General features: G+C 44.3%; 1 protein-coding gene across 1 annotated transcript in view; it reads left to right on the top strand.

The window, feature by feature from the left end:
* The window catches only part of FOXK1 (forkhead box K1), a 56,235-nt gene extending 33,878 nt beyond the window's left edge, over positions 1–22,357 (top strand). Inside the window, exons 3-9 of the mRNA XM_039732205.1 lie at positions 3,481–3,637; positions 4,897–5,043; positions 6,767–6,960; positions 8,045–8,211; positions 8,894–9,175; positions 11,333–11,557; positions 14,197–22,357. Of these exons, the coding sequence (XP_039588139.1) occupies positions 3,481–3,637; positions 4,897–5,043; positions 6,767–6,960; positions 8,045–8,211; positions 8,894–9,175; positions 11,333–11,557; positions 14,197–14,417 (1,393 nt within the window). The 3' untranslated portion in view covers positions 14,418–22,357. The remainder of the gene's footprint in view (positions 1–3,480; positions 3,638–4,896; positions 5,044–6,766; positions 6,961–8,044; positions 8,212–8,893; positions 9,176–11,332; positions 11,558–14,196) is intronic.
* The last annotated feature ends 849 nt before the right edge of the window (positions 22,358–23,206 follow it).

Here is a 23,206-nt window from a genome sequence, read left to right as displayed (position 1 = left end):
CCCAAATTAGCTTGGATTGCTTATAAGCTGAGTTTGCCAGCATGGGCAGTGAGCATGGATCACAGCAGTGTGGTGGATGTCAGAGCAGGGGGAAATTGCAGACCTAGCTGTGCTTTTCTCCGTGAAAGGTTATAGTGTCAACATGGATCAAGTTATGGCCAAGTATTGATGCTGTGTTAATATCCAACAAATCATTATTAGTGTCCTTGCAGTTGATTTTTGTTTTATAGCACAAACGGGTGTTTGTAGGGAAAACTCTTTGTTTCATAATATTTTTAAAGGGGGTGTGAGTGTATGCAAGCATCCCTGGCCAGCCCCTGGCTTTGGGTGGTGAGGAGAATTCCAGGAACTCCAGGAAACTGATGTCACTGCATTGTGTTTGCTTGTTTTCTTTTGACTGCACTAATGTTTAATTTTAACTTAACCCTCAGAGGGGTATTTTTAGTAAAACTGTTTCTTCACTCCTTCTGTCCCATGTTGGGAGGGGAACAGATTGTGTCTCCTTGGTTTTTTCCAGTAGTCAGCTCTTTGTGCCTCCCCTCTGAAGAGCTGTGATGATTGACTGAGAGCCTGAGCACTCAGCAGATGTGTTACCCTGTCTGTGCTTGGAGTGCCTGAACGCTGGTGTTTGTTCTGTCCCCACATCTCTTGATTTGATCATTGATCCAGGCTGAAAGGAAGCAGATCTACCTGGACAAAAGGGCTTCATTCTGATAAAAGATTAGTATCTCTTCCAAATCTTTGGTATCACCTGTGGCTGTCCCAGGGGGCAGCTGCTTTAGGGGATGATCATGATCCTGTTCTTCAGTGAATATCTGCTGAGAGAGCCTGGCATTTCTACAACTTATTAACACTTTAGTTTGGAGGGGCTTTGTCAACACTCCAGAGAATCACAGCCCTGCAGGAATGGGTTTCTCCCTTTGGGTTTTTTCTTTGTTTGTTTGGTTTTTTTTAAGCAAGAGATCATACTTAAAATTCAGACGCTAGAGCTGGAGAGGCAAAAACTGAGCTGCTTGCTCTGCTGATCTTGAATAAAGGAATAAATTCCTTTATCTATTTTTATGTATGCATTTATTTAAAAGGAAGAGAAAAGGCAAGAAATATGGCTCTGCAAAGCATGGATTTATTGGAGAACTTTTCTCTGTTCCATATCTTTGTCCTATGTTTTGGCTGCTGTCTCTGTGGTTTGCTGTTTGTGTATTTCTGCAGACAAATAACAAAATCAGAAAACTGTTTCATCCCATTCCACTTCTAGCCCGTGTGTTACAATAATTGCTCGGGTGCCAAACACAAAAAGAATCACTGTGTTTTTAGTTTGTCATTGTTTCATGTATGAAAATGGCTTTCAGTTGTAATTATCTGCACATTATAAGAAGTGTGTATGTGAAGAAGCTATGGAAAAATGACAGCAGAATAATTAAATTCACACCAGCTCCTCATGCGAATACTAAGACATCAAGAGTGTCTTCTGTGGTTTAGTATTACCCACTTCCAAAGCTTGGAGTAGGAAATTTTCATTCATTTTCCTACACAAATAGGTCTCTGCTCTTTGAAAGGCTGGCCAAGAAATACCTTTATCTTGGGCAAAGAGAGATCTATAAGTATGGGCTCACCAACATTTTATACCTTGCACTGCCTGAAGGCTTTACCTTCTGCTGTGCTTCTGAGCAACTTCACCCATGAATGCCCAGGACTATTGGTGGGCACTGCAAGGGTTTCCAGGTGCTGTACAAGGCTGGTATATGGGACAGGAGTGAGCTTGGGTTTCCTGTTGCAAGGGTTTGTTGTTGCTGGATATTTCTGCTGCCTTTTCTCTGCCCCCAGCTCCCCCTATTCCGTAATTCACTTTTAAAAGAAACCAGTCTGGGTTGTGCTGAGCTCAGCACTGCAGCCATTTGCAGAGACACCACAAGGAGTAGCAGCACTTCTCAGTTTACAGGCTGGACTGTGGTAGGAAATGGTAATTTCTTACACTGACAAATTGCTTCTGCACCCAAGGTATTGCCCACTGAGCAAACAAGGGTTGTCTCACTGCTTCCTCTCCATCCCTGTGTGTATGTGGGGGAAGCTGTCCAACCTTTTGAGGAAGGGACCATGTTCAGGGTTTTTTCATACAGCATTTGGTGCAGTGCTGTGATGAGTGTCAGCATTTGTTTGTGTCAGTTATTGAGCATTTCACCAGTAAGAGGATTGTTTATGCCAGTTTTACTGAATTCTAGTTCCAGCTGTGAGCTTCAATTTGCATCCTTTCATACAATTTGAACTGCTTGTTTTGCTATGTAAATCTTCTGTGTATTGGTTTGCTTTCTTGTTTACTGTTTCTCTGCTCCTAGAAGACATTTGTAATCCTGGGATTTGGCTGTGCATCCTGCTGTTCTGGCACTGAATCCCTCAATTCTGGACAGCACAGGACAGGGAGAGACAGAAAAAGGAACTTCAGCTTCCCAGACTCATCCCTCTCCTCCCATCCTTCCAGGCCAGGTTGGATGGGGCTTGGAAAAACCTGGTCCAGTGGAAGGTGTGCCTGCCCATGGCATGGATTGGAAGAGACCTTAAAGATCACCATGGAACAAGGTGATCTTTAAGGTCTCTTCCAATCCAAACCATTCTTTGATTCTTCCAACCCTAAAAATCAAGGAGGTGTGATCCCTAGACAAGCCTTTCTAATTAGTTCTCATCTTGTAGCACTCATTTCTGTGTGCCTGAGTGATGTTGCAAATTATAGCCTCCTTTTATGTGTTTGTAGCATTTTATCACCTTTCATAGCCTGTGGTGCTCAGTCGCCGTTCCTGTAATGCCATCTTGTGGTGGCCCTGCCACTCTGAACGTGCCTTTTCCAGCCAGAACTGATGCTGGGCTACCTCTCTGTGTAGGCAGTGAGTGCAGCTCTCCTTTGCTGGCTGCATGAGTGTGGGGTGAATCGAGGAAACGCCTGTCTGCAGCTGTTTGGTGTCAGGGAATGGCCTTGTGGAGCTCAGATGTGGTGTTAGAGACCTTCATGGCAGATCCCTGCTCTGAGTGCTTTAGCTCTGATGCTGTAGAGCTCTCTATTAGAAGGATTGATTAACTGTGATCTGTGTTACAAGGAGATTGTTGTGTCGTTCTTTAACAAGTCATAATAACAAACTATCCATTTACTTAAATGTCCATCCCTCATACACTGTATGTTGTTTGAAGTTTGAAGTGCTTCTCTAAACACAAAGGAGTTGTTTAATACTTTGAAACGCTGCTCTGTTGTGATTGCAGGAAGTGTATATGGCAGGGAGTGTCAGGATTTTGTAGAAATTCCAATTTTATCTCTGGTGGATTTTTTTCTCAATCTGTCTGGGCTTTGGATAAGCCGCAGGGGCAGAAGTAAGGCCATTGCATCTGCTTCTGCATGACCAGAGAGCTTTACTGTACCTTCGAGAGTAAGAACTGCTTGCCTTTAATAAATGAAATAACAACTGTATTTATTTTTGGTTTTTTTTGCCTCTCCAGTGTTCCCAACTCTTGCCCAGCCAGTCCACGTGGTGCTGGATCCTCAGGATATCGTTTTGTTCACAACATTACCTCGGATCTGCAGCTGGCAGCAGAGTATGCGGCAAAGGCAGCATCAGAGCAGCAGGCAGATGCATCTGGAGGGGACAGCCCAAAGGTTCACACAAACATTGCTTACCCAGCAGTGCTCCTTGGGAGGATTAGTAAAGCCTGGGGCTTTATTGCTAGTCCTGGTTAGAGTTAAAAGGGGTTTAAGAACACCCTGGCCATAAGGGTGCTGTGTACAGTGGCCTGCAGGGGGTGGAGGTCATTCCTTCAAACTGTGCTTGGCTTAGTGGTAGACTCTGCTTGCTTAGCTGCCCACAATGTATTCAAATCACTCACTAAAGCGTTCAAGCAAGAATAATATTTTTGTTTATTTGATAAATCGAGATCGTATAAAAAGCAGGCACATAAAATGCAGCATCTAATTTTCTTCCTTTAATTAATGGTATTTTGCAAAACACAGTTGGAGAAAGCAGAAGCAGGGGGAGAAACCAGATCCTTGTCATGAGAAGTCTGTAGTCAGACTTTAAAACAAACATGAAGGCCTGTCAAGTAGGCGTTAAACGAGGAGAGTGGCAAGTGGAATTTAGATTAAAAAATAACTGAGTTAGAATGATAAAATGTAATTTTGGTGAGCTGATCTTCAGATCAAAGCTAAAAGTTCCATATCCAAAACCACCTGATTTGGGATTGGGTGGAGGAGCACACTACTAGATGGCTTTTTTTGGTAAACTTAATTCTCCCCTGAGACAAGAAGGGTTGTTCTTGATGGAGTAATGTGAAGAGTTGGAAATACGAGATCTAGCAAACAAATTAAAGTTCCTAGAATGAAACAAATCCTGCTGGAGAAGGGAAGGGATGGGATCAGGTTTCATGTTGGGCTTGTTGCTGGGAGGAGGGCTGATAACATACAGCCTCAAACCTTCCTAGCAGAGTGGAGCTGTAGCTGGGCAGAACTGAAGGCTTTAATTCATGAACAAAGAAAGCAGTTAATGTACCTGTACTCTATTTTTTGATTACAGTTGCCTGTCTTGATCCCTTTCCTTGTGCTGGTGCAAGCATGTGTGGGAAATTCAGTGGGGAATGGAATCAGATTGAAGTTGGGGTTTATGTGTGTTTGTGGGGAGATGGAAGGAGATACTTTCATCTGACTCAGCCCTGTAGCTCTGTTTGAAATGCTTGTGCTAAATGGGGTGGTGGCAGCATAAAACAGCAATGGGAGAGCTGATGCTCTCTTAGCTGCCCTGCTGCTCTTGGCATCAGTGAAAATTACAGCCCAATGTGCTTTTTAAGTTTGGGTTGTGGTACACTGCAGCATAGGAATTCTTTGTTAGTGACTAAATTTTTGTTTTTTTTTTTTTTCTTGCTTAGGATGAATCCAAGCCACCCTATTCTTATGCTCAGCTAATTGTGCAGGCTATATCTTCAGCACAGGACAGGCAATTAACACTAAGTGGGATCTATGCCCACATTACCAAGCATTATCCATATTACAGGACTGCTGACAAAGGCTGGCAGGTGAGTTCTTGACACTGACAAGCTTTTAAACTACTTTGACATGGCTTATCTGCTTTGAAATGCATTTATTAAAGATTTGGGGCACTGGGAATAGAGCTGCTTTGACTGTTCCCAGAGTGAATTTGTTTAACACAAGCTGACTAGTTCATTTGTGGGTGATTAGTTTTGTTGGGGTTTTTTTGAATACTTTGTAGGGCAATGTAGTGTGTAACTGTTGGGCTCTCTAGTTCCTCTTTTAATGCTGCAGTCATGTGTCTTTCATTTTGTATTTTATTTCCCTACATCCTTGCTATCAGTCACTCCTCTGCCCAGATACTTGCTGAATCCTTCACCTCATCTTTGGCATGATTTCTCCAAGCAGAGGAAATCCAGCCTAAAACTGAGGCTCTAGTTTTTAATCATAGCAATTTAAATCATTACAGATGTTTTGTTTTCCCAGTGTATCAACTGCATTGCCTAAGTCACAGTTTGCAAGTTCTGAATTTGAGTGGGAAACTGGGAGTCCAAGCACTCCTTGTGGTACTCAAGGAAATCTGACCAGCTTCAGAGGAGAGTTTGGATGTAGTTAACACATGCTAAATCAAATTTCAATGCTCACTTGAGGGCTGCTTCCAAAGTTTCAAGAACCTCAACTCCACCTGCTTTCAGACTTTTTCTTGGCATCACACCTCTGCCATGGGTGTTGGCATTTGAATGTAATACACTAATACAGCTGCAAAGGCTCTTGCAGCTGCTGATTTCACTGTGTGCAACTGGCAGGAGCAGTACTGCTTGGTGCACTTTGAGTGCAGTTGGAATAAATACATTTCTGCCTCCCTGGCTTTTCCCTGCAGTTCTAATTAATTGTGGAATTCACTTCCTGCCCTAACCTGCTCAGCAGAGTTGTGCTTTGTGAACCAGTTGCTGCATCCTGCTTCAGAGAGCTGCATTTCAGCAGGGAGTGAAGTTGCCTTTTTCCCTCCCCTCCAGTGGCATTGTAAGGCTTCCCCAGTGAAGAGATTGTCTAAACCTGCTAGGACAGCTTTTATTTTGTTCTGAAAGTGGAAGAGGGATTAGTTTGTGCACATGGAGGCTTGCTGAGCCCTTCCCCAGCCCAAAAGGCAGCCCTACACCCTGTAAGAGGTGGGCTGTTAAAATGGAAGGGATAAACAGTCTTGTCATCATCCAGAGAGCTGCAGAGTGCCACAGAGCTCATGGATTCCTCCCAGAGCTGGCTGAGGGCATGTTGGCTGCCTTGCACTGTGATTACTGTGAGATGCAGTGTCCTCTAGGGCATGTTTGGGCACCCTGGTAATCGTTTGGCAGGTGAGCAGTTAGCACAGGCTCAGGCAACTTTTCCCACTTGCCAAGAATAAAGCCTGTCTTTTGAGAGAGTTCTGATGTGGTTTACAGTGATTTCCCCCTGCCTCAGCAAAAGCTCTGCTTTCATGGCTTTCCACAGAGAAGTCCCTGCTCTGGCTCCAGATGTATTTGAGTAATGGTTGGTACCAGGCAGACTCATCTTTCAGCTTGGTCAGGAGAAATGCTGACACTTTCCCCCAGGTTTTCTCCTGCTGTTCTCCTGTGACTTTGGAGCTGTGTGAGTTGAGTGACTTGTTTCTACCTTCAACACTGATTCTGGCAGCGTGGATTTATTTTTCCAAGCTGTGTGGTGCAACCCATTTGTCTTTGTTACATACTTCTTCGTGGCAAAATAATCACCTCATTCCTCTGCTTCCTGCAGAATTCCATTCGGCACAACCTCTCCTTGAACCGTTATTTTATTAAAGTCCCACGCTCCCAAGAGGAGCCTGGAAAGGGCTCATTTTGGAGGATTGACCCTGCCTCTGAAGCCAAACTTGTAGAACAAGCATTTAGAAAAAGAAGGCAAAGAGGAGTGTCCTGCTTCCGAACACCTTTTGGGCCTCTCTCCTCCAGGTAACTTCAGTTTCCTCTCATCTCTCTGCCAAACTCATTACAAAGAAAACAAACTAAAACTTCTCCTGAAGTACAGTGAGTATGCTTTGCTTCTGTTTATAGTTTAAGAGGTGATATAGTTAGTCCTGAGGCATAATCTGAAAATTGTTCTGACTTCTTAAGTGTTTAACAAAAAAAATCCAGAAGCAAACTACAGAAATGCATCAAATAACGTATCTGCTTTGGCATCATTTCAAAGAAATTCAAAGCAGTTATCACTGGAGTGAGTGTTTTCAGATGCCAATCTCTGATTTCAGGAAAGCTGTGTTTAGATGTGGATTAGATCATAGTGGGAATAACTTCTGTGGTATTTAAAACACTCTCCTATAGGGAGATCAGGTTGATGGTGGTTGTCAGCAGTGGTGCAACGGGAGTTCTGTGTGGCTGCTCCAGTCAACTCCACTGCCTTGTGCAGTGACAGCTTCTTTGAGCTCTGTAGCTGTGAGGAGAAGACTTGGAATTCAGCACTAGCTGGAGCAGTTTCTTGGAACATTCCTCCCACACCTCCTATTTTCTCTGTTAAAATATGGGGGAAACAGGAGGAGAATTTTTCAGCTTTTTATTCTGGTTTGTCATTAAAGAGATGTACAATTCCTCACGTGTTGGGGAACAGAGGTGGGAACCAAGTGGTTGGGGAGGGAGGCAACAGGGAGAAGGGGAAGCATCTGCTCTGCAAGCATATGCAGGGCCAGACACTTGCCTCTGCTTGCATCTTTCTTCTTCTCCCTGTCACTCTCAAACTCTGACATTGAGAATGGTTTGAAGTTATAAAACTGACCTGAGTGTGCAGCATTTGGGGGTTCTCTGTCAGCAGTGGGTCTACAATGAAATGTTAACCCTGCTCCTTCAGCAAGGAAGGAATATTGGGAGCTGCAGTGTTTGTGGGGTGCCTGTGTACCTTTCAGCTCTTCCCAGCAGGCCTGCAGTGGGTGCTGTGGTCTGTCCTTCCTAGAGAATCCTCTGCTGGACAGAACTCTGGGTCTCTGCTGCTGTCTTGTGGTCAGAATGCATCTGCACTTGCCAACGCTGTGTTTTGGTGTTTCAGGAGTGCTCCTGCCTCCCCTACTCACCCTGGCCTGCTGTCCCCTCACTCTAGTGGCCTACAGACTCCAGAGTGCCTGTCACGGGAGGGCTCACCCATTCCACACGATCACGACTTTGGGTCAAAGTTAGCCTCAGTTCCAGAGTATCGGTATTCCCAGAGTGCACCTGGTGAGTAGCTCTTGTTCCAGAGGCTGGCTGTTCACTTGGCCCACATGCCATGCTGAGGACACCACAGGAAGGCTTCTGCAGTGGGTTTTTTTTGGAGCATCCAGGACTCTCTTTCCACTTTGTTGTTAGAGGCTGATGGTGCAAGTATGACTTCAAACTATTAACTATTTTTCTGACTCTTTAGATGAGATGCAGAATGTTTAGAGACAGCTGATCTAACCTTGAGCTAGGTGGCTGTAAAGATCTGACAGCAAAGTAGCCATGGCAACACACAGCTCACTTGCTCTCATTTACCAGCCTCTGGATAAGATCAGCTTGGCCACACCAAGCTCTGGTGCTGTGGCCAGGACCTGGTAAATATCTGCTTGTCAGCTGTGCTGACCTGGGGTGTAGGGTAGGGTTGGAAGGCAAAGCTCATTAAGGAAAGCTTGGTTTGGGGTATTTTCTTATGTTTATTATGGCTTTTATTCACAGAAATGTGCTCAGATGACAAGTAGGGTTTTTGTACATTAGGAAGGAGAAGTTTGAGGGTGGTATTTTTGAAGGCTTGATTTTTTTTGTTGTTCATTTCTACCTCCATTCCTGCTAATGCTGAAGCACTGAGTAGACTGGAAATGCACAGATTAAATAAATGTGAGTATTTTGCCTCTCCTGTTAACATGTGCTTCTCTTTTCTGTTCAGGATCTCCAGTGAGTGCCCAGCCAGTGATTATGGCTGTTCCTCCCCGACCATCCACCCTGGTGGCCAAACCAGTGGCCTACATGCCAGCATCCATAGTGACTTCTCAGCAGCCTTCGTGCCACGCAATCCACGTCGTTCAACAAGCCCCCACTGTCACCATGGTCCGAGTGGTGACCTCCTCTGCAAACTCTGCAAATGGATACATCCTCACAAACCAGGGCACAGCAGGAGGAGCTCATGAAGCTGCAGGAGCAGTGTTGGACTTAGCTGCTGACCACCGAGGTAGCGTTCACCTCCTCTGCTACTCTGCTAATTAGTCTTGAACATTTTCACTCACTGGGGAGCCATTAAAAAAAAAATGTTTCTTCAGGTAAAACTTAAACCAAATGAGAGCTCATCCTTTTTTTATCTGCACCAGAGAGCAGGACAACTGTGTTCCCTTGTCTCCTGGGGAACAAAACTAACAGACTTCGGAGCCTGAGAAAACATGCAGTGCTTAAAATTTGCTTATTACCATAGAATCACAGAATGATCTGGATTGGAGGGTACCTTGAAGATCATCTCCTTCCAATCCCCCTTCCATAGGCAGGGACACCTTTCACTATCCCAATTCCAATCCCCCTTTCATGGGCAGGAGTATCCCAGGGTTCTCCAAGTCCTGTACAACCTGGCCTTGGACACTTCAGGGATGGAGCAGTCACAGCTGCTCTGGGCAGCCTGTGCCAGGGCTTCCCCACCCTCATAGGGATGAAATTCTTCCTAATATCTCATCTGTACCTGGTCTTTCAGTTTGAAGCCATTCTCCTTTGTCCTATCTATCCATGCTTTTGCAATTATCCCCAATACCAATATTATGCCTGTGTATTGGCTATGAAAGCATGTGCATTTTCCAGCCAAAAGGGAGAGCCTGGGAAAGGCTGCAACTCTGCTTCAGGATGGCTTTGTAAATAAATGATTGAGCCCTTCTTTTCTGCAGGCCTGGATTCCTAGAGGAAAGCATGTGCTTCTGGAAGTTCAGGCAGTGCCCCATTAAAGCAATCTTCAAAAACCAGTTAGAACAAAGCCCTTTTTCTGTCCCTAAGCTGGAAATTCCAGCCTTGGGGGATTTAGTGAGTTAAATATTCTCTTGCTGTGATCTAGACAACACCTTGTCTGCTCCCCATTTCAGAAGGTCTTAGTGCTACAAGGTCAGTGTATGTTGTAGCAGCAGCAAGGCTGGTTTCTCTGTCTGCTTTTATGTGGGCAGTGGGACAATGGTCCCTCTAAGGGAAGGAAAAAATTACAAAGTGCTTTCCTTCTTGCAGCAGCAGGACCCCTGGCATTTTTAGTTCAGCACTGGTTATCTTGCTTGAGTTTCACTTGCATTCTCTGGAAATTCCTGTCTGGATCCCATACATGTTCCTGAAGCACTAGCAGTTGCAGCTGCCTGTCACCTGCTCCCTTCTTTCATTCACTGGTTCTTGCTGTTGCCTGTTCTTTCCCTACTTGTCTCACTCATATCCTTTTCTAGTCTCTACTTTCCCTGTTTGCTGCATTTTTCCTTCCTGAACTCCTTGCTTTCCTTGCCTTTTCTCTCCTCATTCCCATCAGCTTGCCTGCAGGTTTCACCTCAGTGCTTAACGTCCCATCTAACTCCTCTCTTGTTGTGTGCAAATGTTAAAATGGGAGAGGCCTTCTTTTCCTACAGGACTAATGAGGTTGTGCTTCCTGCCCTCTCTCCTTTGAGACCCACAGAGCCCCTGGAAGAATGGTTCCTCTGCTCTCCTGCATGCCTGGCAGGATGCTGTCCTGTATCTGTGGCATACCTGCTGAACTGACCCCTTGCTTATCCTGGGAAGTGAGAAAAGTGGTTTAGTGCTCTCAAGCAGTTACCTCTGTCCAGAAACTCTGCTCTCCTTTTTTATCTTTTCTCCATCCTGTTTTTTTCCTGTACTTTCACAGCAAAAGCTGGCAATTATGGGATGACCTCCTTGTAAATCAGCCTCCATGCAGGCCTGACAGCAAGCTGCTGCAGACTTTTGGCTCCAGGCATTGTTTAAGATCTTAATGCCTTCTCCTGCTGTGTGGTATTGAAAGTCAAGCCAGTTTGTTTGAAATTGCAAAGTAAGCTATGAGATTTGCAGTGCTTGCTGTCCATATCACAGCTGTGATGTGCCAATAAGGGAGGTGATGCCTTTTTAGGGCAAAGGGTCAAATTGATGGGTTTGATTTTTTTCAATTTTTCTCATGGCTTGTACTGTAAGAAGAATGTTCCTAATATTGATAGAGTAAACGTGCAATAGAGAATATTTTAATGTTTCCACATACTCATCCCTGACCTTTTGTGGTGCTGAGGTACTGTAATCCTGGGGTGTGTATCCCTGCTAAAGTGTTAATGAGAACAAAACGTGCCTCTGAGCCAGGGCAGTGACTGATCCTTGTCTCTTCTGCTCTTCACAGGCATGGACGAGAAGCCAACGATCGCCTTTGCCACGATCCCCACGGCCAGCCGTGTCATCCAGACAGTGGCCAGCCAGATGGCCCAGGGTGTCCCTGGGCAGACTGTCACCATCCTGCAGCAGGCAGCTCCAGTGGCCCTGGGGCAGCACCAGCTCCCGGTGCGGGCGGTCACCCAGAACGGCAAACACGCCGTGCCCACCAACAGCATCGCCGGCAGCGCCTACGGTGGGTCTGCTCCAGCTGCCCTGCTCCCCCAGCCCAGCAGCCAGGCTGGAGTGGGTCTGCTCCAGCTGCCCTGCTCCCCCAGCCCAGCAGCCAGGCTGCAGTGGGTCTGCTCCAGCTGCCCTGCTCCCCCAGCCCAGCAGCCAGGCTGCAGTGGGTTTGCTCCCCCAGTTTAGCAGCCAAGCTGTAGTGGGGTCTGCTCCCCCAGTTTAGCAGCCAGGCTATAGTGGGGTCTGCTCCCAGCTGCCCTGCTCCCCCAGCTCAGCAGCCAGGCTGTAGTGGGTTTGCTCCCCCAGCCCAGCAGCCAGGCTGTGGTGGGGTCTGCTCCAGCTGCCCTGCTCCCCCAGTTTAGCAACCAGTCTGTAGTGGGTTTGCTCCCCCAGCCCAGCAGCCAGGCTGTGGTGGGTCTGCTCCCCAGCTCCTGGCTGCCACTGCTCCCCCAGCTTAGCAGCCAGGGTGTAAAGCTGCAAGTGTTTTCTCCTCTTGCTTTCTGTGTATCAAGTTATTCTGTGTGTCCAGCTCAAAGATATTGCAATTCTTCCACTTCTAGGTCTGTAAATGAGTGGGAGGTTCTCTTCTGTCCACCTCTGCTGCCTTTCCTGGGGGAACAGCCCTGCTCTCTGGCAGAAAAGCCCTGTCCTTTCTTTGCCCTTGGCTATGCAGTTATTAGTACTGAGACTCTCTACCTCTTGAGGTTACTTGTTGAAAGTGTTAGTGATTCTTGTGGAGAGCCTGTTTTCATTTATTTTCTTCTGATCAACAGCCTTTGCTTGCAGCATGCCAAATAATAAAATTTCCATGGTGTTCTTTAGATCTTGTGAAACATGACTCAGTAGAGTAAAAAGAAAATAACATACTTTCCCATCTTACAATCTTAGAGCCTGAGAGAAACAAGATCTATTTCACCAGGTGAACAAATGTAGGATTTTTGTATACACAGGATGTGTTCTAGTCATTTGTCAAGCATGGTTTTTTGAAATTCCATACAAGCCATGTCTTGGCAGCCTCCTCTTGCTTGCTCAGCACTTCAGATTTTGTTCAGTTGGGGATGGGAATATCCATGTTTCTTATGGCTTTTTTCTCTGAGAGGCCAAGCACTTCTGCTGCCTCAGGCTGGTGCTTTTGGGAGTTTGAAATGAAGGGCACTGCTGGAATTTGGATGCCTTTCATGAAGATAGGAATGTTTCTACAGAATTTTCTGCCACATCTCTTCACAGTTGTCAATTAAAAGAATCTCACTGGAATTATGAAAAAAATGATAGTGATAAGGTTTTTGTGCAATTATTATAAGATATTAATAGATCAGATAGGTCTATCTTCTACTAACCAGCAGTAGCATTTGTCTAATACAGAATCAGACAGTTTTTTATTTGACATTTTTATGTTAAAATATTTTCATCTCACTAAACTTTTTAACTCTCATCAAAGTGGGAAGTATTCCAGTTACATCTGAGTTTTTTTGTAAGTGGCAGTAAATTTTCTGGTTCACAAAACAAAGCCTGAGTCTCTTGACTCTCATCTGTACTAAGTTAACTTCTCTTCAATTGCATGATTTAGGTTCTCTAAGTCACTAAGCTGTAATTGCTGACTGCCCTCATCTTTACCCTATTTTTTTCCCTTCATCCTCTTGATACCCTACATCTTTCTTCTCATGCCTTGGTAGAAGTTACTGGACTTTGAGGGCCTTTGTTCTGTTGGCTTTGTTTATTTATCCTAGGGCTCCTTTTTCATGCATTTAGCAGTGAACACAGCACTGATGTTCAGTCATTCCATCCTTTGCAAATGAGTCTGGAGGGCAGAGGATGTGCTGTTTCCTGAGTCCCCTTTGGCTTCCTCTCTGATTGATGCAGAGTCCAAAAACTGCATGTGTTTTGTTTTCCAAGCAGTGGTGTGTGCCAAAGTCAGTGTGTAAGCACATTCTCTGTCTGGAACTAGGAATTGTAGACATTTTTACAGAGGGTTGCTACTTAAATCATCTTTTTTCATACCACTTTTATTAATGGGAGGGTGAGACCTTGTGTCAATAATGCAATACAAGATTGGAAGCCAGAAATTCCTTTGTTTTGCTCCCAGTTCTGATGGGAACACATGTGGTTGTCTAGGGTAAGCTTTTTCCTGCCTCTTTTACAAGTGGGATGTCATTACACTCAATATTTGGATTCTATTTCCCAACAGCCTGGTTTGTTCTTCCTGTGTGAGCAGGGCTCAAAAAGAGCCTCTAAAACTCCAAATAAAAAACCCAGCACATGGATCTTGGAGTTCATGAGAAATTCTCTGGCCACCTACAATCAGCAGTACCTCTCAAAGAGATGTGCTGTAATTTTAACTAGAGCTTGATCCTCCCCTGCTGGGAGCAAATACTTAGCTAGCAATGCCTTGTTTGACAGTGCATGGGAGGAAGGAAGTTCTCCTGTGAGAGGGATTGTTGCTGGTTTGGTAAACTTGAAAAGCTGAGGTTGTGGAGGGAGAGGGAAGGACAAGGCAAGCCAGGCTTTCAAAATGCACTGGGAAGCAACACTTGACCGTGTGCCAGCTGTCGCGTTTAACGGTGGGATTTGCTTTTCTTGCTTTGCTTGGAATAGCAAACACTTGTTCTGCTTCACCCCACTAATTCTGCTTCTCTTTCTTATCTTCCTTCGCAGCTCTTACAAACCCACTGCAGCTCCTTGCAGCCCAGGCCAGCTCGTCCACTCCTGTTGTAGTCAGCCGGGTCTGCGAGCCGGGGACCGAAGAGACGGCGGCAGCTCCCTCCAGTGAGCCTGAAGTGAAGAGAGCACGGATAGAGGAGCCCAGTGGAGCAGTGCCAGCCCAGGCTGGAGTCATCACGTCCACAGTGCCACAGGGACAGGCAACCAGTGAATGAAGAAGCGGTGGGAGGAGCTGGAGCGATGGCGGGGTGGGCATGGGATGGCAGGAGCCCTAAAGCAGCTTTCACAGGAAACCAACCACAACTGTAACAGCTCAAAACACAGCTGATAGAGAGCTCTTTTTAAAGGCAGATTTTTCAATGGGAGGACAACAGCTGTTGTAATCACAAGGTGCCAAAAAGAATGGATAATCCCTCCCAAGAACCCATATCTGGAACTCTGTTCTGTCTCTACTTATGGGATATTTTTTTCCTTTTTTTTCCTTTATTTTTTTTTAAGATTCAAAAAAATACAGACAAGTGATTGTATGACTGCTGGGATATTTTTAACTATCTTTTCCCCTTTTGGCTCCAAGGGGATGGGATTTGCAGTTCAGAATCTAAAGGAATGTAATACAAATACAATCTGCTCCCTGGAAAGAAAACTCCTCACGTTCTATGCCTTAATACCACGCTTCTGAGAGCTTTGAACCATAGGACCATTTTAAAAAGGTCACCTAAGGCAATCAAATGCTGAATGTGGGTGCAGTATCTCACAACAACATTAAAGAAACATGGTACCAAGCTTAAAAAAAAAAGGCAAATGATTCTGGTTTTTTAAAACAGAAAATTCTGAATATAAATGTTTATTTATATGGGGATTCAGGAGGAAGAGTTACAGGGCTCTGCCACCTGGATTTCCAGATGAAATTTCTCTCCATTCCCTCTGAGGGAGAATAGGATGACAGAGGAACTGTATTAACTTGGTTCCTGTAAAGATGTTAAAAACAAAGGGGTTTGTATCTTTACAAATAACTTCTTACAATTATTCATCACTTGCTCTGGACAACAGCCAAAGTATCTTGATGCCTGAGGATCCCATGGGAAGGGTGTCTCCAGGAGGCTCTGTGTGCATTTGATTGATCACAGCTTGTGTGAAGCACCATCTTTTGTTCAAATCAGCACTGTAGGTGAAGGCATGGCCACTGTCTATGTGAACTTGAGAAAATATTGGTTGATGTTCTGCACTAAAGATGTCACCTTCACCTCCTGGTGGTGGTGTGGTCCTTAGCTCGATGGAGCCTGGTCAGGAGGTCAGAGCTGACCCTCTTTCATGGCTAACAGCAAAATTCCTTTGTTACTCTTTGGAGAGGGAAGTTTAGGGCTTGCATGAGAGGCAGCAGAGGTCATACCATGGTTCATTCAAATTCTGTCAGGGTGTAGTAGACCAAGGCAAAAGACTTCTCTTTTATTTTCCATGTGGCAAAACTCACTGGAGGTCTTCAAACAGTTTTACCAAAATTGATTTGGAGGTTTGCTTTCATTGCTTGGCTCCCTCTGCCATCTCTCCTGCCTTGAGGACCATGTGGGTTGGCCAGTAGGAGGAGGCCTTTACTCACACTGTATTTCAGGCTCCTCATGTAGTACAAGGATGTCTTTCAAGGAAGGCAGATTTGACTTGTGACTTTTTATGATTAGCAAAGAAATCCACCCCTGCCTGTAGCCTCCAGCAAACCCCTTTGGCTTTACACCCTTTGCAGTCCCATTGGCTAACATGTCTTCTGGCAGCACAGCAGAGATTTTTAATTTAGCAAATGTTACTTTGGTAATGGCAAGAGAGACTTAAGAGGGGTGGGCTGTGCCTCTGTCCAGTCTGACAAGGCAGAGAGGCAAAACCTACTGCAGAAACATTGCAAAAAGCCTTCCCCAATGTGCAGTAAATGATACTGTCAGCATATCTGTGGGGATTAGGGGCAAGGCACAGCCCTTCGGTGCCTGCTGGAATCTGGGGAGGAAGTCCACAAGGTAACAGCTGGCATCACTTGTTCCCTTCTGGGTTTCCTTTGTCTTTGCCAAATCCTATTCAATAACCAAGTCCCACCACTTGAATAAAATCCAGACATGTTTAATTCTCAAATCCATTATTTTGTGAGAAATATTGCTGAAAGAAGGAAAGAATTTCTTGGTCTCATGATTTGCGGTTACTTTCTGCGGAGAGAGGCACATAAAATATTCATGACAGATCATTTATCTCAGCTGGGCTTTCAGAATTCAGGTGTGTGCCCTTAGTGACAAGTTATTAGATGGGATTTTAGTACTTTGAAATGGTTTTGTGAAGGAGGATTGTTAGAGACCACAAAGTAATTGAAGCAGGCTGGCCTCCAGCTGTCCCTTCTCCCGCTAGGAAGGCAAGGTGTGGCGCAGCGGAAAAGCACACAGATTAGCTCTGTTTTCTGTAGCCTTTTCAAAGCCAGGAGTCAATAAAATGAACTTCTAGGTAGAAGGCACAAGTGAGAGTGCAGCACAGTCTCTGTGATGAATCATTACTTTCAGGTGACTGCTGGTTTGGGTACAGGCACACCTCTGAAACAGCCCCGAGGCTCGGGAGCGCTCCGGAAGCAAAGGAGTCCTTGGCTTTCCAGAGTGTTGGGTGAGTCAGAGCAAGATGAAAAACCAACAGAAAACTGTTCAGGATGTGGAGCTGCCAAGATTCTGTGGATTTTTCTTTGCTGATGCTTTTCTCTTGAAGAGTCTAAATAATTAAGCCGTGAACTCCAGTAAACCAGTGCAGCACTATAGAAAGACATCAGCTGAGTGACAATGTTTTCATCCACTATAAAGCTGCTGCTCTGTAGATACTTCCTGAAAGTCCATCCTCAGGTTGCATGTGTAGGTCTGCCTCCTGAGTATTTAGAACAGAATAACACTTCCTGTCTCTTCTTTTTGTGGCTCACAATGCCTGCTGATTCTAATGGGAGTTGAGGATAAGCAAATATCTTTGTTCTGTTCACCCTTTCTGCTTGAGATGTCTGGAACTTGTCAGTTCACCCTGTCAGGGTTTTTTTGCTTTATCAGTCTGCTGCATCCCTCTGCTGCTGTAGGAAGCAGTCCTGCCACTTGCAGATTTATTTTTTTTTTTGGTAGGTTTGGCTAAACATTGCCTGGTACCAGGCAAAATAACTGTTCTTGTTAAATCGTGTTGAGAGCTGTGGAAAAGTGTGGTCCTCATCCCGAACATGTGAGATGAAGACATCTTCTTTCAGGCCTCCAGATGAATTCTTTCAGCACTGATCAGTCTGGATGACAGCACCATTCTTTCTACATACCTGTCCTGATTCTCCAGGCTGCAGAGGCGTGGTGGTAGAATTAAGTCTTCAGCTAGGAAGAAAATGTTTACCTTAATGGTTATATGCAGTACTCAGATTATTTTAAATTTATAATCTGACTTGTTTTTATTGTCTAAAAAGTTGCATCTCATCTTTGATTACATTAACTAAAGAAGGTTTGAGGGGAAGTGAAGGTGGAAGCTTCACTGGATTTTCTGCTCTCTGTGTAATGAAGGTCAAGGCATATTGAATATTTAAACTGCGATTACTTAGACCTGGGAAAACTGTAAAGGCAAGTTCTTAATGTGTGAATTCACTTCCCACCATTCCCAATTGATTTTTTTTCACCTTAGGCAATGACATTGACTAATTTTACTTTGATCACAGTTAGTTTATAGCAACTTTCTTTGCCCCAGTTTGCAAGAGTTGAATGCAGTTGTTCTTTGTTCTATTCCACTGGAATTCCATGTTGTTTGTCTTGACCTTGGCTCTTATGATACAGAAAGCTTTTTAGAGAAAGATCAATTTAATCTGATTTAGTGATAACACAGCACAGTGCTGAGCACAAAATTGAAGTTCATGATTAGCTCATATATTCTTTTCAACTCTTTTTCCTTCCCATATTCCTCCCTCCCCCATACCATTAACACTGTCCCCTGTAGCATATCCAGCCATTTTTATCCACTGACAGGAGCAGCACCTTGCATTAAGCTCTGCTTGAGGACTCAAGGATGAAAATATCTGTGGAACACATGGAGCTCCAGAACAGGTTGAGAAAGATCAATTTGGTCACCCTGTATGAATTTTCATGCTGTGCTCTAGACCTGTTACTGTTGGGCAGAGCTTATTCAGGAGGGTGTTTTCAGAGACATGTTAAAGCTTTGTAGGAGGAAAGAAATAACAACTCAAGTTCTTACAGTGCTTCTGCCATCAATGTCATGGTCTAGCATCAGATTTTGGGGGAGTAAACTTTATTTTGCATGTTTGGTCTTTTGTACTGCCTTAGAGTTGTCATTCAGAGTTAATTTCCCCCTTTTTTTTTTTTTTTTTCCTTTTCAGTAGGTAAATGCCCACAATGGAATAAAGCTTGGAGCACAGAAGGCTAGGGACCCATATCTAAGCAAGTGAGAGCATCTGACCTGAACTCCCTTGCAGTGTGGTGTGGAACACTTCTCCCTGCCTGCTGGGATGTTCTGTTGGTGTTGGAGCTTTTCATCTGTGTCAGCAAGGGGCTATTTATTTGGTATCACTGGTGGGTGCTAGTGTGTAAGTGAATGTCAAAATGTAGGGTGAAAGAGAAGTGTTTCCCTGGATTTGGGGATCTTGGATTTCACCTAGTGGTAATTCTGTACCTCTCCTTAGAGAATCCACTCTCACCACACAAGGTGAAAACTTCTCAGCAATATAAGAAGAATTTCCCATGCAGCTGAATTTGTTCCTTGCTTCTGAGGAGAGCCCTGCTCTGCCTCCTCTGCATGTTACAAATAGGTACTTGAAGATTCCAGTGAGATTTTTCCAATTTGCTTCCTTCTCTTAAGGCTGAACCAGCCTGGTTGTCTTGGTCTCTTTTTGTCCATCAGGTGGAGTTGCTGCAGGAGGTCACTGTGAGTCTTGTGCTGGGGAGCCCAAAGGCAGAGACAGTGCTGCAGCCATGATCTGGGGAATGCTGCATGGGTTGGAAGAGGAATCCTTTTCCTTGGCCTGGTAGCCACACTTCTGCCAGTACAGCTCAGTACCTGTTTGGTCTCTTGCTGCATGACAAGTGTAAAGTGTAAGGAACAAATCACAGAGTGAACTGGTTTGCATTTGAGCAGATGCAACCACGTTGTCCCTTTCTTCCAAGGAACAGTCCTAGCTTGGGTCTTGTTGAGCAGGAAGCAGCACTGAAGGATCCTGATCACTTTTAAAGATACCTGTGATTAATCTTATCAAGTGATAGTTTCAATCCAATGGAATTGCCTTGAGTTTCTACCTGCTTCAAAATCTTTGAGGTTTTTTTTAAGTCCTGCTGCTAATAAGTGTTGGACTAGGGCATTAAGAATGAACCTCTAAAGGAAGAGGATTTGCTTCATAATTTTTGCCCTTGCTGCACACTGAGTTTTTGAGCTTGCAGATGTCATCCTGCAGCAAATGATCTGTCTTCTCTTGCCAGCCAGTCTCTTGGGCAGCTCCTGCTTCTGCTCCTCATCAGTTTTTCCCCTCTATTTGTAGTTATTTCTGTCAACTCCAGAGTCCTTTAATCTAACTCCTAATTTAATTCCATTGCTTGAAGGTCTGCATCTGGCAAGGATTCTTGTGTTGGGTTGCAGTTACACGAGTAAACAATCTGTTGTAGAACTTTCTGTGTCCTTCTGGGTGAAAAATGATGCCCAAGCTGCTGCTACTATAGCATACACTACTGCTGGAAAGTGTAGCTTCCACAGGAGCCAGCTGTGCTGCAGAAAACACAGTTACACTACAAGGTCATCTGCACTGCTGGAGCTGATGCCTTCCTGCATCTCGATCTGCACCTGATCAAAACGTGGCTGGGGAATCTCTCAGGGCTGCCAGGCAGCTCTTGGGCTGGGATTTGTTAGATCAGCACCTCTCTCTGCTGGGTGGGTTGTTTGCAGGTGTTTGTGCATACAGGTGTGGGTGTATTCCCTGCCATAACAGTGGGAATTCTGTAGCTGTGAGGGTGGCCTTTCTCTCTTAGGGTGTCTTTCATGGGGCAATAATACACCAGGGAGCATTTTACTTTGGCTTGAGCAAGACATTTTGAAAAATACTTGGTTTTCTTGGAGCACTATATTTAAATTCCAAATTTTGAATCAATTTGTGACGTTTGTATTTATATGTTTGGAAAATTCTTTTGATACCTTTTCAATTTACCAACACTGAATTAAAACCTTTCAGAATGTATGGTTGGTCCTCTCCTTATGTGTCACTTTAAGTTTCAGAGCACAAGGGTAGTTGTGCCAAATCTACTCCTTTGCTCTCAAGACAGAAAAAAAACGTTGACAATTCATGGGTGGCAGCTAAGGAAGAAACCCTTTAAATATTTTTTTTCAGAGAATATTAAATTAGATCTGTGTAAACATAAAATTTATATTTATTAATGTGTGAGTGTGTGAGCGTGTGTGTCGATATAGATATATAAATGGTCCATGACTATTTCTTTCTCTTGAATGGTACTTACACAGACTTTTATACAGTGTGCTGGTAATTCCTGCACCAGGCACTGTCTCTGAAAGAACGATGAACCTATTTTTGTAACGAATGTGAGCAGCCAGTGGAAGCAGCTTTACTTCAGTGATTGCTTTCATTCCTCTCGCAGAGCAGAAGAGGCAACTTGGTACTTGCATCTTCCTTGTAGGATCCCTGCTTCTGGCTTTGTCCTGCTTGCAGCAGCCCCAGTCCACGCTGCTTTTCTGGCAAGAAAAACCCCCCAAATGGCACTAATGAAAGCTGGAATCCTTTCTTGTCTGCAGTTCTCTCTAGATGCAGTAGCAGGGAGTTCTTTACAGGTTCTGCTCTGTAAGTAATGGGACCTTATTTCTAACAGAGGAGATTTATGGGGGGTCCACAAGGATGCTGTAAGGCTGAGGAATTCCTCTCTGTCAGGTGGCTAAGCTAACACTGGGGCACTAGGAAATAGTTTCTTTTCTTCTGTGGTGAGATTATTTTCCTTTTGTCATGCTTCTGTCTCTTTTTGGGGTAAGGTGTGTCTATATCCCCTTAAAAACAAGCACAGAGTTTTTCTAATGTTTCCACTCACAGGGAGTAAATTTTGCTGAACTGGCCAAAGTTCAGGTGTGATTTAATTCCACAGGGATCACTAAATTCACAAAAGGGTGTATTTTGAACCACGTGGATCTCTTGAGAATAAAAGCAAGTGATACTTGACTTCCTAATTGCTCTTCCAGAAGCAGAAATTCTCTCTGAGGATCTGAGTGAAAGCTTCAGCTCAGCAATCCCTGCCTGGTGATGGGGCTGCAGTACTTCAGGGAGGACAGGGCTGGTGATGGGAAGAGAGACCAGAATAGGAGCAGTGAAAGGAAGCAGCTTTCCTCCTCATCCAGCAGAAAACAGCCCCTGTGAAACCCAGACTTCCCCTAACATTTGGTTGTTGCCTTGTGTCTGCTGCCAAGTTCTGCTGTGATCTGGACCTCTCTGTCCTGCTCCTACCCCACCTCAGTTTCACTTAAAGCAGTCTGAGACAGAGCCTTCCTTAAAGCTAAGGGCAACAGTGAGGAGAAATGTCTGGTAGCTGAAGAAAAATGAGATTTAAATGGAGCAGAAAAAGTGAGAATTCCTTCTGTTTCACTGTCTTGCTGCTAAAAGTCTGCTGCAGAACATCCTGATGTTCTGCTGATTTATATGCTGCTCTTGGGAGGTGGGCAGGCTGCTAAGTTGGCTCTGTAGCAGTTGAATTACTGTAAACCTAAACTTGCTTAATCTCTCTTTTTTTTTTCTCCCTCAAATGGGCTTGAAGTAGAGGGAACCAGAGTATTGTTTGTAAGATCTTTTTGCTTTAATAGAAAACAGAATGTAAAAAGAAAAAAAAAAAAGCAAAACCAAACTCATTCAAATATAGTGATACAGAAAATGGCTTTAAAATATGAAATTCTTACAAGACCATATGTTGTGTTGGGTTCTGACATGCTGTTTGTGCTGAGGGGCTGGCCTTGCCCAGCCTGCCAGCCAACCTCCACGTAGCCAAAAAGAGCATTTTAAGAGTCTGTAGCTATCCAAAGGACTGTTATCCAAAGGACTGTTAAAAGCTGTTTAGGGATAAATCAAAAGCTGTGTGTGAGCAACGGATGGTAAAGCTGGAAATTCAGATCCAACTCTGAATAATTGTTCTAATTTAAAAAAAAAAATCAGAAAAATCCAACTCTCCCCCTGTTGTGCAGATGCTCATTCCCACCGAGTCCCTGGGGAAGGCTGAGAGGAGAACCTGAAATACCTCAATGGCTTCACAGAAGGGTTTGCTACAGAGATCTGAGCCAGCCTCACCCCCTTCACCTCAGTTTGGCACTTATTTTATAAAATAAGAAGGTGATGGAAAGGGGAAACTAAAGCCATGCTTGCATTTCAGTTCCTGGTGTTGCCTGTGCAAGACACCTCCAGCCAGATGTTTTGGGGTTTGTGGGTTGGTTTTTTGTTTTTTTTTACAGCTGATATCAGAAGTTGTTTTTTGGGTTTTTTTGTGACTTGTTTTGTTATCAGTGCTTTTTAAAAAGCAGGTGTGTATCCCAAGGGGGAGGCTCCACGGGGGGCAGTGGATGTGAAGTTCATGTTCTTTCCCTGGCCAGCTGCTCCTGTGAGATGCTCGAGGCAGCCCTGGCTCCCAGCAGGGTGTGGGATCCTGCATCCCACAGCAGGACCTGTGTTTCCACTTGAGATGGGATACAGTGGTTTTGTTTGTTTGTTTTTTTTAATATAGAGCCATACATTTTTTAAGTAATTTGAGATCTGAATGTGATTTCTAATGTATCGAGAACGTTAATATTTTAAAGCTATAACAAAGGTTTAAATTTCTACTTTTTTTTTTTTTTCATTTATTTTAACTGTTCTGTTACCTTAATTTGATGTATGTGGTTGGGGAATGTTGCTTCTCCTCTTAGCATTTGTTTCTATAACCAGAAATAAAATTATATATGAAAGAGAAAATGCCCTGAAATTGCTTTGCTGTTTTTGGGTGCCAGATTTGGATCC

The sequence above is a fragment of the Passer montanus genome, unplaced genomic scaffold (assembly GCF_014805655.1).
Source record: "Passer montanus isolate IOZ18808 unplaced genomic scaffold, ASM1480565v1 scaffold8, whole genome shotgun sequence".
Classification (NCBI taxonomy): Eukaryota; Metazoa; Chordata; class Aves; order Passeriformes; family Passeridae; genus Passer; species Passer montanus.
Note: the sequence above shows the minus strand (reverse complement) of the source record. Positions and strands in the feature narration are given on the sequence as shown.